Genomic DNA, 15,217 nt, shown 5'->3' with positions numbered 1-15,217 from the left:
TATGGATCTACCATTATGTTAACAATCTAGTTTAAAAGGACTTTCATACCATGATAATAAACCCCCTCCTATTGATTTCAGCTTCTTCTTGACTCACTCTCTTAAAAATTTTTAAACTTACACTACTTTTATTACATTAATACAATCCTCTACTACACTTCTATACAAAAAATCCCACACAAATCCCACTTGTAGGCACTTAAAAGCCAGGAAGTACTAAAGCAAACGTTGCCAGTGAAATCTGAATTCTGCCCCTCCTTCTTACCATCCACAAGAGCAACAAATCAACAGGCTACATGGGGAGACTGTGAGATGTTCTAAATAAACAATACTCTTTTTAGTGTAGGTTGTGAGAATCCTCTGCAGGAAGCTACAAAATGTCAAGCTACTTGCTTGTACTTTAGATAATTTCAGACACGTTTGAGAAAAAAAAAAAAATCTTTTTGCCATGTCTGTAGCAGAATATTCAACACATAGTGACTGAACCCGTGAGGGAACAGCCGTATGAGCACCAGCGATGCAGTATGTCTTCTGTAACCATGTTGTTTTGGGTTCAGGCTTACACCCACCCACATATGTTGTATTATACCATTGCATAACCAGAGATCTCTGGAGCTTGAATTCTCAGTCTTTGTGGCTGCACACACTGCAACTGCTGTGCCAATACAGAAATACTGATACCGTGTGCTAGTGTACCACCCCATCAAAGTGCTACTAGGCTGACTTTCCCCGAGACACAGGATATTTCCTCAGGCCTTTGTTTTTGTGCCAGTAGTCCATCCAAGAAAATTATATGCTAAGGAGGAAATTCCTGAAATGGCTCATTAATGTCTGTGCAAATTACAAATGCTTTCAATAATGCTTTATTAGTAAACACACAGGACGAGAATAATCCAGAGTCTGCTATTAGCAAGGTAGTATTGAAATCTCTACAGGTGTATCTGAAAAATATAAATATCAACTAGAGTTATAGGGCTTGAACTTTGACAATGGGTAAAAAAACCCCAACTTTGACATTCATAGCTGAGGATGTTGCCGTTAGATGTGGAAGATATTTGCCTACATACCCATTTAATACGAGTTAAAGTATTTGCTTACAGTTTCCAAATTATTTAGCTTAAGTAAGACAAAGTAAAGATACTTGAACGGAGCAGGGCTCAAAGGGGAGAGAAGAGGGATGGGAAGATAGCAAAAAATCTCTGCTGAGCACTGGGGACTCAAAAGTTGGAAAATTTTCTATCTCTGTATTTCATACAAACTGAAAGAAGCAGTGATTACTGTCCTTCCTTTTCCCGTTATCACAGAAGAACTGAGCCGTTAACGCAGGGCAACCAGATGATGAAAATGACTTTGTGTTACAGGTACCAAGCACAGTTCTGTTGGGAGCTCGTATCCAGTCAGACGACTACAAGAGCCACTGGTGAAAAGCCTATTTCACAGCTGGTTTATGCCAATCTAAATGCACCGAGGCGGGAGTCCGGCCCTCCTCCCGCCTTGGAGAGCGGTGTGGCACCAGCCCCCCAGCGCAGGCACCAGCCCAGCACGGCTATGCTCAGCCTGAGGGAAGGAGCTGCTCTGGGTAAAAGATGTTCGAGATAAGCGGTGGTGTTGCGTGCACTGGGGGCGGGGGAAGCACCGGGGCAGCTCCAGCTGAAGGCAGCGCTGAGAAGCCCAGATACAGCTGGTGCACTGGCCGAGACGTGCCCTCTCCCCGGGAAGCCGGGTGGAGGATCCGTTTGTCCCGTGGCCGCCTCGCTCCCGGCTGCGCTGCAGGACGGGGACACCTCACCACGGGTGCCGGGGCTGAACTAACACGGCACCTCGGGGCAAGGGCCGCCGCCAGCCAAAGGGGCGGACACGCAGGCGGCTGCCGCCAGCCCCGGGACACGCCTCGCTCGACAGCGACGGGCACCAGGCCCAGCGCTCTCGACACTAGATTGGTAGTGCCTGGACCACGCGCAGCCCGCTAGTCTCGCTCTCGCTGCCTCCCGCTGCCGCTCCGCGCGGCGGTATCCGCTCACCCGGGCCGGCCCTGGCCCCGCCCCGGCTCCTCCCCCTTTGCGCGCGCGCCGCTCTCGCGCGCCTGCCCCCCCCGCTCGCTCCCTGTCAGTGCGGTGGTTGCGCCGGGAAACATGGCGTCGGAGGGGATGATTTTAACGAACCACGACCACCAAATCCGTGTCGGGGTTCTCACAGGTAACGGGCCACGGCCGGGGACGACGCTGGGGGGAGGTGGGGGGGGGGCGAGTCGGGAGGTGGCCGCGAGTCGGGAGGTGGCCGCGAGTCGGTACGCGCTGTCAGGCCGCCCCGCGGGTTGCCCCGGCGGCGTCTCCCGCGGCGCTGCCGCTGCGCAGGGAGCCTCCGCTCCATCGCCATGCGTGCGGTGTCTGAGGCCTCGGCCCGAGCCCGGGGACGGGGGACGTGGGGGCGGCGCTCCGCGCGCCGCGGCGGAGAGTGTGTGTGCAGGGCTGGGTGGCATTGGGCGCCGCTGCCGCAGGCGGGCGAGCGAGCGGGATGCTGGGCGCCGCAGCCTGGGGGACTGGCCCGGGGATAACCCGCCTAGAGAGGCTGGAGCGCGGAGGTGGGCGTCAGCCGAAGGGGACGAGAGTCGAGACGTGGCCGGGCTTCCTGTGAACGCAGCGGAGCTGTGAGTGGGAAGGCATTTGAGGAGGGAGGCTGCGGCCGGCGCAGGCTGCGGGCCGGCGGGAGTCGGGCCTGCCCTCCCCGGGAGGCGGCCCGAGCTCGCTGCCTAGAGGGATGCCTCTGAGCGCGGCGCGTTCCGTATGGCACACACCGTGAGGATGACTCCTTTCCCTCCCTAGTCTTTACTTTCGGGGAGGGGAGGGTTGGGCTGCGCGTGTGCCTGTATGCCTTCTGTTGGGAGGGGGAGAAGAGCATGTATGTTGCCGCCACTCGTAGCGGATGCATGATCCTGTAACAAATCCTTGGCACATGTAACATACCATGGTGGCACAGAGGGCTTCCCAGGGCCGTAGCCGGTATTTATGGTGCAGGCTTCGGAGTTTCCTCGGCCTCTGGGGGGGTCTTTGCGGTGCTGCCGGTGTACCGTGGAGCTCGGCTCTCCAGTGGAAGTGCGTTCCGCCCAGAAACGAAGCCCGGAGGGGTTTGAGTGTTGAAGAGTGTAAATAGCGTTTCTGATGAGGGAAAAGGCGAGAGACTTCAGTGACATTTTTGCATGTCCAGCCCAGTAGCTGTTTTCTGGAGCCCGGGCAGTCATGGCTGTTCATGGAAAGCAGTGTTGTGAGTACGCTGAGGCGTAAGGAAGTGTAAAGGGGATGCGGTTGTTGGAGAGGAGGCCTGGAGTTAACCCGAAAGTTGGTTGCTAAACCTAGCGATATTTAACCCGAAAGCCTTGATCTCACCTGTCCTTTGGCAACGGCCCCGTTGAGGGGTGGTGGGAGGCACACCATATATCCCGGGGCAGGGGCCCTTCCCAGGAAACGTTGGACAGCAAGGTTGTTTTGATGGTAAACTGTTGGAAAAAGCATGGTGTAATGGAAGGGGAAATCCTTCTTGTGGCTTTCAAATTTCAGGCAGTCACATCCTTAATAAGGACAGGGCAGGTCCGACCAGATGCGAAAGTCAAATTGGGGGAGCTTGTACCTTTTGCTCTTTAAAGCCAGGACATGCATGCAATTACATATGATTGTAAAAAAACCTGGGAAGGAGGTGTCTGCTAACACAATGCTCTCTGCCTATTTTGTAAAACAGTGTTGTGTAACTTGAATTTTCTGTTGATTAGTGAGTTGTAATAATTTTCACTTGTAAATGTTCCCAGAATGCAGCACTGGATGCATACGAGTACACTCATTTAAAAAATAATTGTCACAAATAGATTCAGATAACCTTTCAAAAGACACAGGTTTTTGTGCTATAAACCCTGTTTGAATTCTATTAAACTCTTCAAACTTCGTGTCATATTTGGCAACTCCATTGAAAGTAGCATGGAGCTTGACTTTAATTTCTTGATGGAAAACAAAAGACATAAGTGTACAGAACGATTTCAGCCCGTTTCTCTTTAATACCACTGTTCTGAATTGCAGGCTAAAAAACTTTATGAATAATTATTTTGACATTTTGAAAGGGAATATCTTGGTTTCTAACAATTTTTCTAGGTGTTTTTTTTTCTTGTGTGTGCTTGTAGACATGAAGTAAAATTTTGTATAAATGTGCTACTTTAATATCATGTATTTGGCCAAACTTAATTTTTGCTCTGGCATTGCCTTTAACCTCTGAAAAAGTCGTACCTGGGCAGATTTGGACCCCCTAGTTGTTTCTGCTGTTTCAGCTGTGGAAAGACAGTAGATTTTAAAACTCACTCTACTGAATTTTTCTCATAGAATTGAACTAACAATTGCTTCTTGACTGGTGTATGAAGGAATAAGTGCAGGAATGGAAAGGTTAGATATGAGTGCTATTTTTTGGTTTAATAATTTAGAATGGCTCATTAACGTAACATATTATGTTAATTAACATAACATGATTTCTTTAGATTTTCTAACTAAGATCATAGCCATATTGTTTTGTTAGTAGTATATACTTGTGGGCTTTTCAGCACAGGCATATATATTTCTATTCCTCTAAGACCGGTTGTACTCCGGAATGCCAGTATCATTATTGCACCTTGTGGTAGTACTCAGATGGAATTTAAATTTACTTAAGAGTAACTCCTTTGAATTAATTTGGAATAAAGATATACCTAAATCTTTTATGTCCTCATTTAAAAATAATTTGAGCATGTTATTAGTCTTGTCTGTTGTCAAAATGAATTTGAGTGGCTCCAGAATATACTAGTACAGAGTGAATAATGTTTATCTTGGTTTCATTGCATTCAGTTTTTGTTTTGAGTAAGTTATTGAATTTAGTTTTGCTTTGTAGACCTTTGTGTTTGTGTGTATATTGCTAGTTTCCTATCTAGAATCAAATGTATATGAATTCTCTTTTGACAAATTGAGACAGGCACAATGGATTGGAGAAATAGAAACTTTGCTTATTGTTTGACTGAAGTAGCTTATTGTGTTGAAATACAAGATGATGCAGAATGCAGCACCTTGTTTTGTAAAAAACCTTGTTAACTTATGTTCAAACTGTCGAGATCTTTTAGTTAAGAGTCAATGAGATGAATGGCGTCCATAATTATGACATTTTCTCCAAGTGAAAGAACTCTCTTCATGAACGATGGAAAAGCATTTTAGTGTATACAGCTTCTGCTGACTTGCAGATGTCATGCGTGTTTGAGTTTCTATATAGGAAGTTATAGAGTTAGGATTATATACTGAAATAAGAGGAAATACGAACAATGATGGATTGCAAACCTGTGAAATTTGTTGTAAACTAGAGGCTTATGTCTTATGCAAATAGTTGTCTCACTAGTTTTTGGGTAGAAAATTGTGTTCTTTGTGTGTTTCCATTTCAAGACACATTGCAAGATGTAAAAAGAATGCAACCATGGAAGTGTCTTATTCAGCCCCTATGTTTAATTAAGTATTCAGATTAAAGGTAGTGCTCATTTAAGTTCTGTCTTCTACCATTGGTAATATAGTGCAGGATCATGAACTAGTGTTAGAGCTCCAGTGTTATGTTGTCATAAGATTACCGTTACACTAAAATACATTTTTAAAGGACTGTGATGCTGTCAGATTGGGAGCTTTTTGTGATGGAGAATGAGATAGGAGAGTTGGGCTAACATTGGCCAAAGCTTTGTCATTGAAGTATTCTGGATAGATGCTTTTAAAAAAATAAACACACACAGAGAAACAAGAAACATGAGGTGGATAAACCAGTGAAAAAGGGGTAAAATGTCTACATTTATGGTAGAGGTTGGATTATATGCATGGTCTGTCTGCAGTGTTGTGCACCAGTGCTTACTTTGTTAAATATAAATCTTGATAGAGAATTATTCTGATTGCCCCTTACAAGCCTTTTGTGTTGGGGCAATCTCTAACAGAATGGTGGTTAATATTTAATCATCAGGAGTGTCAGGTTGCTCAACTTGGATTGGTAAGTATTGAGTTTTGTAATGCTGAAGTTGGCTGGAAAAGGGAAGAAAATGCATGCAGTGCCCAGAGTTGAATCAATATTAGGGCATCCTTCACTGGTGGTGACGTTGGTAAAAGTTACATAAGTGATCTTTCTTGGTCTGTGAGGGACTAAGCTGACCCTTCACTCGAACCACGGGAGAAATCTAAACAATATTGCCGTCTCCATTAGCCTGATGGAAGAAAGAGACTCTGATTTTCTCTAGTTGCTTTCTTATTTTGTAATTTTCCCTCTCTGTCTCCATGTTCTTCATGTTTACATCTCTTCTTTCATCAGAAAGCTCAAGCGTTGTGGGTTACATGAGTGGACAGTGAGGTGGATCAAGAACTGGATAAATAACAGAATCCAGAGAGTGATGATCAATGGCACAGAGTCAAGTTGGAAGCCAGTGGGATTCCACAGGGATCGGTTCTGGGGCCAGTCTTGTTCAACATCTTCATAAATGACCTGGATGAGGGGACAGAGTGTACCCTCAGCAAGTTCGCTGATGACACCAAACTGGGAGGACTGACTGATTCATAGAAGGTTGTGTTGCCATTCAGTGAGATAAAGGTGCGACAAGAACAAGTGCAGAGTCCTGCACCTGGGGAGGAACAACTCCATGCACCAGTACGGGCTGGGGATTGTCCTGATAGAGAGCAGCTCTGTGGAAAGGGACCTGGGAGTCCTGGTTGATAATGAGGCTATGCATGCAATGTGCCAGCAATGTGCCCTTGTGGCCAAAAAGGCCAATGGTATCCTGGGATGCATCAAGAACAGTGTGGCCAGCATGTTGAGGGAGGTTCTCCTCCCCCTCTACTCTGCCTTGGTGAGGCCTCATCTGGAGTCCTGTGTCCAGTTCTGGGCTCCCCAGCTCAAGAGTGACAGGGAAGTGCTGGAGAGAGTCCAGCGCAGGGCCACCAAGATGATCAGGGGAATGGAACATCTTTCTTATGAGGAAAGGCTGCAGGAACTGGGGCTTTTTAATCTGGAGGAGACTTGAGGGGATATCTCATTAATATTTACAAATACCTAAATGGTGATGTCAGGAGATTGGGACATCACTTTTTTTCAATTGTATCCAATGACAGGACAAGTGGTAATGGAAAGAAGCTGGAACACACACAAAAAGTTCCATTTAAATGTAAGGAAAAACTATTTTACTGTGAGCATGATGGAGCTCTGGCCAAGGCTTTCCAGGGAGAGTGTGGAGTCTCCTTCTCTGGAGGTCTTCAGAACCCACCCAGATGCATTCTTATGTGACTTGATCTAGGTGGAATTGATTTGGCAGGGGTTTTGGACTACATGATCTCTAAAAGTCCCTTCCAACCCCTACCATTCTGTGGTTACATGATTCTTTTTTTCTGTCTAGTAAGCATTTAGTGTAGCTGGTCAAACTTCATGTTTTGTTACAGATTTCTTTTCAGAATATTCCTGATAAATTGTTACATTTGGGGTTGACTAATAAAGCTTCATTCAGTGTTTGTCTTCTCTGGAGATGAATCTATGAGAAGAGTTATCACCAGACACAAACAGTATTTTCTGTCTTTAATCCTCTTTTAATATTGTTTCTTGCTTGTTTTTAAGAAATAATCTTAATTTAACTTTTGTTTCCAAGATAGTTTTACCATATTGAGTATTGCTTAAAAGGTGTTGATACAGCCCTTCACCTTTATAAAACATTTTCATTATTAACGAGAGTAAGACATTTTGGCAAAATGCAACCCTTCACTAATGGTTTCTTCTTTAAGTACTCTAATCTTCCTTTCTTTCTTTAACTAAAGTTTAAAACATTTTGAATGGTGGTTGTTGCCCTGGGCCCATGCAATAAAACAGGCGAAATTTCAGAATGTATAACCTCAGACCTTTTTTAGCCTCTTAACACTGTAGTGTGAAAGACGTGAGACAGTTTAGTTTGTTGAAGTAACAGTGTGTACACATTGTGTCTGAATTTATCATTGTGAAGCAAGCATTCTTCTCAGTTGGTGAGGGCATAGTCTACTTGAGAACATCATTCAGGCAAAGAGATGGCCTGGATAGATCTGAAGTTCACAGTAAAAATTTTTTTTGGGATCTGTAGGGAACAAAATGTTTGTTCCAGCTGTTTTGGAAATGTGTGCTGTTGGTTTTCCCACTAAAAATTCATATGCCTCTTGCATACTTTATTAGGTACCTTCTCACAACTTTCCTCTAAGGTTCTGCATTGATATAATGCAAATTGCAAGATGTTTTCTCAGTGGTGAGGTCAGTCCTGTTTTGTTATGTGTTGAAAGTTATGGTAAGCTTTCTTACAGAGGTGTGGGTGGGAGGGTAAGGACTGAATGCTAGGATTTACTCCCAAATTGCCTTAATCGTCTAAATAGAAGTTGGTTATCTTTTTACTTCTGATCCTTGTTTCTCACAAAAACTTCGTCTTACTGAGTACTTATCCTCAAAACAGATTCAAGTCAATAGCTTTTCGAGGAGCCTTAGTTTTCTTCCAAAAGCTGAGTTAAGTGAATGAATTCCGGAAGTAGAGAGATGTTGTACTTCCATTAAGAGTAAAACTTTCTAGATTCTGAGTGACATTGATTTTTGGCCTTTCCCAGCTGTAGGGCTGTCGTAATGTTGAGTTTATAGATAGAAAGTAGGAGATCTCTCTCTTTGTCATTTGTAGCTGTAAGCCTTCACAAAAGCATTTCTTTCTCATTTTTGATCTGGCCATGATGCTAAGGTTTTACATCTAGTGAGTGTGATCTGTATAATTGTCCAGTTTCTTTTTTACAGTTAACAGTGGTTGAATAGGAACCTTTACTTTTTATAGTTAAAGTAGAAGGAAGCATTGTTTTTTTTTTCTCTACTTTTTAATATGTGGTATGGAACACAAACTGGTGACTGCAATCTCATTGATAAAGCAGACTGTTTTACCTAGATTAATTTGCCTGCTATGATGTAATTTCTTTTGAACTGAAAGAAGTAGAAAGACTGAAGTTAAAAACAGGTAAAACAAGATAGTTTTCAACTATAGATGGATGTTTTAATTAATACATGCTTATGTAAGAAATGATCATTAATTTGGAGGTTTATATGTTCTCAAGGCTGAGAAGTTTTACCAAACCTATTTTTCTTGATTTGGAGTTTACTTACCCTAGTACAGTTGAAAGACTTCCGTCTTCACCCATTCTTCATATCTGTAGTTTGTATTTAGCAGTATAGAGCTATGGCATTCTACTTCTGTTTACTTTTCTAGGTTTATATTTGTTCCCTTTTCTAGTACTGGAGGAGAACTTTCTGAGCTGCTTACTTCAGAAGTTAGCAATTGTGGATTTAATAAGAACTAAATTAGTTCTGGAATAACCTTTAGTTGGTTTTCTGGCTTAACTAGCTAATAACAGAATATATCATCAGTCCATGTTTTGGAGAGTGTAGCAATCAAAAGCCTGATACACAGAATTTCTTACCTTTAATGTTGATTTAGCTTTTTTTTTCAAGTAAGAGAGTACACGTATTAAGATTTCACCCATAGCTTTTATGAAAGTGTCTATCTTGAAATCTATTACACTTTAAAAGCAAAGACGTTTGCTGCACAGTGCCTCTGTAAAGTGAAAGTTAAGATTTTCACTTTGCTTTTTCAGTTGTTCAATTCTTCAAACTAAAAGAAAGTATTTTGAATATGCGGGATGGTTGAAACAGTTTTGCCAATAAGGTTAAAATATTTTTTTGAGATAAGCAAGTATAGTTTTTGTATTCAATTCATGAGATTGACATTATGCAACAGTGGGACATATAATGAAATGTGAGAACAAATTTTTGCTCGTGTTAGAATATTTATAAGGTGTGGATTAAGTAAAAGAAATAATTTACATTCTGTTCCTACATAGTAGGCAACATCTTAGTTCTTGTATTGGAATGGTCTTCTATTTGTAGTCTTGCATATGACAGAATTAGTCTTGAAAGTTTAGAGGAATACTTGAAAAAGCTATTCCTGCAGAATAGAAGGGTAATAAACCACCATATGGGAAGTGAGCAGGTAACAGCATTTTTTGTGTGGAATGTTTTTAATTAATAAAAAAAGTAGCATAACCTTTTGGATTATGTTTTTTTGTTTTTAAATCACAAAACAATTGAGAAAAGTAAGTTGAAGCTTACAAGGACCAGCAATTGTCTAGAGTGCTTGAGAAAAATAGACTTAATCAGGCAGTTATCTTAGAAAACCTCATTTTGCAAGTAAGAGGTTGTGTGTGATGTTTTGTTTACTTGTTTTGTTTTCATACTAATTTACTGAGGTGTGTTTTATGCATAACTTGTCAAGTGGGGGAAAAAGAAGCATTAAGTCTGAAGAATTACCTTCTTCTATGTACCTTTTTGCAAAATCCCACAGAACAGGGCTCTTATTATTTCAAGATGTGAGATTGGTATTAATGGTGTTTTGTGAGGGATAAAATGCATTGTCTGTTCCTCATACTATGAGATAAATAGTAAAACTTCTACTGACTGACATGAGTGATTTAGTGAATAGATATATATTACAAAATCTGTTCTTGAGCAGTGAAGTGTTTTTTAATATATGCCAAGACCTGAAAGAACTGACTCAGTGTTAATTTAGCTCCTTATGGAAGTGAGTTACCTCAAACAATAGTCTTTGAGTTTTATTCTGAATGTGATTCTTCATTATATATTCAACATAATTGTATTAAATCAATACAGAAATATATTAAGTATTGCGTATATATTTAGAATCATAACTAGAGAAATACTTGTTTCTTAGATATGCTTTTTAATTTTTCTAAATAAATTAAATCAGTTATGTAGTAGAGTGAAGGAGCAGAAAATGTGGGCTTTGAACTATAATATATGTTGGGCTTTTGAGTACTTGCTATGTGGTTATGAAATTCTTGGTTTTCTTCATTGTACTGCATATTATACAGAATTTAAAATCCAGATGGAATGCTTTTAATTTGAAAAATATTTACTGGATTCTGTTTGTTTTCCTCTATATCATATGTGACTTTTGAGACATAAAAGTGGAAAGTAGACACTTAAGTATGGTGTTTTGATTATTTTTGCTACGTGTTTTTTTTTCTTTCTTTTTTTTTTTTTAGTTTAAATATGCCCTGGGGGATTTAAATTCATACTGAAATCTAGGAAGTGAGCTGTTTTTTAAGAATAATTTTATGGGAAGCTGTATGAATGAAGAACAATATGCATTCTTCAGAAATTAAAATGGATTGAAATGAAATATCCTGCAGATCTGACTCAAAAGGGGAAGGTTTCTAGGGTCTCTGCAAATGATGGCATAGGCAGAGATTGCCTCCTTTTCTCTTGGCAAGCTGCTTTTAATGCTCTGGGATAGACCATTTAGGGAGGGATTGATAGTGAGGCGTGAGATGAACTCTGTAAAGCCTTAATCCAGTTATTATTAAAGGAATACGGAATATGGCACTAGTTAGAAATTTGGCAAACCAATACACTCCTTCTCTCCTATTTCTTACTCCTTCATGAAACAATTTTCATGGAATTATGAAGACAGACCAGACTGTAAAAGAGTAAGACGTTGATGTCGGGCAGGTACATATTGTTTTAGCTGGATACTTGCAAATCTTGTTTTAGGAGAGTTTGAGTGGTAGAGTACGTTTCTGAAAGAAGGAAATCTCCAGGAATTCAAATAGATATTAAGTAGTTTCTTGCTGACATAGTTCTTTTGTGTGCTGTAGAGTAGTGGAATAGTGGTGTAGATGGTGAGAAGCCAAAGGCTTGTGATGTATTCCCTGTCAGAGTCTTCATCTCAGGGAAAGCAATCAGGAGAAAGCAGCAAGATGCCTAAAACCAAGTATATTTCTTAAGAGATATACTTACTGTTTCCAGACAAAAAAAAACCCAAAGGTTTTTTAAAGGGAATAGATACTGTCATTTCTTCTGTTTTAGCTTTGTTTTCCTTTTTAGTTGGCCAAATATTCAAGGGAAGACATCAAGGGTCCTCAAAAATAAGCAGTAAAATAAGCATATTGAAAAAAAATGTTGTGAAACATATCTTTAAAAGATAGAGCAGGGACAAAGTGTCTCTGTAGATAATGTTCAGAAAACTCCATATATGCTGGGAAGAAGTAGTAACAGATGCTCATATGTGTGTTAACTCCCTCTGATTAAAACTTCAGCATTGCTGTTATGCTCTGATTTAATGCTGTAAGAAAATTTAGAGACTATTTTATAACAAATGGTGTATAAAGATGAAACTAGTAAAAGGTATGTAGAATAAACCAGGAGAATTAGAGTGTTGAGATTTTTTTTTTTTTTTTAGATAAATCTTCTAACTTTTTCAAGTAAATGTGACTACAGGGTAGTGCTCTATAACATAATTCTTTGGATAGAAGGCAAGGCACAGAGCTTCAAGAAGGTGGGAATGCTCATATTAGTAAAAGATTTCTAGTTCAAGTTGAGTATCATTAAAATGCTCTAGAATCTAATCCTAGTCTGACATTAAGTTTTATTTTTTTGGAACACACTCTGGTCCGCTGTAGGGACATAAGATGTAAAACTTAGTCTGACCTTGCCAGTTAAATTCCAGCAGAATAAGAACTAAAACAATCTCTGGTGTCTCCAATATGCAGGACCTTCTTATCTGGATGAGACTCAGCCTTTTTTTCTAAGCATCGAAGATCAAAATGGAAACTCTATAAAGTTTATATTAAAAGGAACTGCTGAAGAATTTTCTGTGATCATTAAGCTTCGAGGAAGCTGTCTTGGCTTAAGCCCATCAGGGGACAAAAGACTCAAGACTCAAGTACCAAAGGCTTGAGATTGCCAAAGGGCAGGGAGGCCTTAATTGCCACTTATGATCCAGGGCAAAACAGACCAGGCTACTTGGCTTGGGGAAGAAAACAGAAAATAATTTAATGCAACACCAACTAAAGCAGAACCATAAAACCTCAAAACATAACAAACACAAAACAACAGAGAGTGGTACAACAATGAAGAGTAGAACCAGCCCTTTAGGACCACCTTTTCCCCACCCCTCTCCTCTTCCCAGACTCAGAGCTCTGAACCTGGTGTCTTTATCTACTCTCCCACTGAATAGCTCATTGGGGCAGGGAATGGGCATTTCAGTCAGTGTATTCTCAATGGTTTCTGCCGTTTGCCTCTCCTCAGGGCAGGTGGGCTCCACGCTGGTCCTTCCTACTCCTCCGCGGGGTACCTCACACACCCATCAGCCCTGCACCGGCTGCTCTGATGTGTGTTCACCCAAAGGCTGCAGCTCCTCTCTGCCTCTTGTGTGGGTCTGCTCTGCGGCCTGCAGGCTCCAGAATGGCCTGCGCCATGGCCACCTCCTCACACAGTCTCTTGCCTGTCCGGGCACACTCACACGGAGCTGCTGGTGGCTCTCAGTCCTGCCATTGTCCTCCATGGGTTGCAGGGGTACAGCCTGTGTTCTCACCATGGCTTGCAGACGAGTCTCTGGTCTGGTGCTTCTCCTTCCTTCCTCCTTCCCTGATTGTGGGATCCTTGTGGTTGCCTCCATCTTGTACCACTCCCAAGCACTTCAAATTCTCGTCCTTAAGTAGTGATTGCAGAGGCACCAGATTGGCTCAACTGGGCCGGAGGTGGGTCTGAACCCAAGAGCCAGGGGGAAAGTGTGAGAATCTTTACCTGGTCTTCACTGCAAACCCCTCCCCTGGTTACCAAGTAAAAGCAGCTCCTTGCTAAACCATGATAGACAATCACCTGTGTGTTCCTATTTCTTTGTTCCAAAGGTTATAGCTCTAGCTTATGCACAATGGTTTCAGTCCATGACTTTTCTCTTTGGCTTGGCAGTTGATCAAAGAGTATTAGTGAAATTACTAGTTGTCATTTCAACATTGTTTTCTCAGAAAAGGGTTCAAGTAGGCTATTTTTTGGAGTGCTTTGATGAACAGAACATCTTTCTGGAAAAGGCATCTGAGGCAAATTTCTGTATAGCATTAAACTGGGACATCATGGATTATCCTTAATATTAGAAAAATCTCTTAATTCCCTCATAACATGTCTTATATTTGGTTATTGCTATGTGTAAGATGATGTGAGGACTCATCATAAGGGAGATTTTAGATGTGAAACAGTAATCACTTTCAGTATTTCTTACCAGAATAACAGCAGCTTCTGGTACCCTCCCAAATAATTTTGAAAAGTCTTCAAATTATTCCTAGTATCCTTTTTCTGCCCTAAAGAAACACCTGCTAAAAATATTCTACCTGTACTTCATTCTCTCAATCAGCTTTCAATATGAAAAATGCAGACGAAAAAACCACTTAAAAATTAATGATTGAGATCTCATTAGCATCTAGGAAGTATCTAACACTTAGGGCATATTCAAGAGCTTGCTTTATGTTTAAGGTATTGTGAAAACATAAACCTGGAGCCATTTAAAGCAATAGTAAAAAAATATATTGCAATTCATTCAAAGCATGAATTTAAACTTAACCCTCTAGATGCTGACATTTCAACTAGCAGCCATTGCAGGAAAAAACAAGCAGATGAAAAAATTCTTTGCAGGAAAACGCCAAGCAGGTGAAATAGTTCTTTATATTTGGATAATGAAGTGCTCTCGTACTTCCTCAGCAAAACTAGACATATTTTAAAAAAAATTCTTTGCTTTTGTGCTATACCTCCATAAGTCTTTTAACTGTAACTTGATAAGTTAACTTACCTTTTGTTACTACGTTCAGTTGAAGTAAAATCTATGTTAGTAGTGCATCCTAAGAGAAGCAAATTTGTAGTGCAAACAAACCACTTAGTACTGGGGACTTCTCATCCAAACTGTTCATGGTATTTTGCTTTATGCTAGCTCAAAACCCGTGGAGTGAACTCTAAGTAATATTTGGAGTGCATTAGATACACTCTTGGAGTATATCTTCTTTAGTTTTGTACAAAATTATTTCAGCATTTGTGCTTTGATCCTTCAGTGTGAACTGAAGTATAGTGATTAGGGACTGTCAGTAGATGGCTTGAAAACCACACTCTTGAATCAAACAGAAACACTAGTATAGTCACACGATTCTCTGTTTATTGCCTCCATAGGATTGTGTGTGCCTTCTACAATCCTTGTGAGTGCCAGGGAGGTCTTCAGAATCACAGAGCGGTAGGGGTGGAAGGGACCTCTAGAGATCATCCAGTCTAATCCCCTGCTAAAGTAGGTTCATCTCAATCAGGTCACACCGGAATGTGT

The 15,217-nt window shown here is 41.2% G+C and overlaps 1 protein-coding gene across 3 annotated transcripts in view; it reads left to right on the top strand.

The window, feature by feature from the left end:
• The first annotated feature begins 2,098 nt into the window (after positions 1-2,098).
• The window catches only part of GPHN (gephyrin), a 303,175-nt gene continuing 290,056 nt past the window's right edge, over positions 2,099-15,217 (top strand). For all 3 annotated transcript variants that reach the window (XM_061998238.1, XM_061998239.1, XM_061998237.1), the window contains exon 1: positions 2,099-2,196. In XM_061998238.1, coding sequence (XP_061854222.1) covers positions 2,133-2,196 — 64 coding nt within the window. In that variant the 5' untranslated portion in view covers positions 2,099-2,132. The remainder of the gene's footprint in view (positions 2,197-15,217) is intronic.

The sequence above is a fragment of the Colius striatus genome, chromosome 6 (assembly GCF_028858725.1).
Source record: "Colius striatus isolate bColStr4 chromosome 6, bColStr4.1.hap1, whole genome shotgun sequence".
In the NCBI taxonomy this organism is placed as follows: Eukaryota; Metazoa; Chordata; class Aves; order Coliiformes; family Coliidae; genus Colius; species Colius striatus.
The sequence above is the reverse complement of the archived record's forward strand: the minus strand, read 5'-3'. Positions and strand labels throughout refer to the sequence as shown.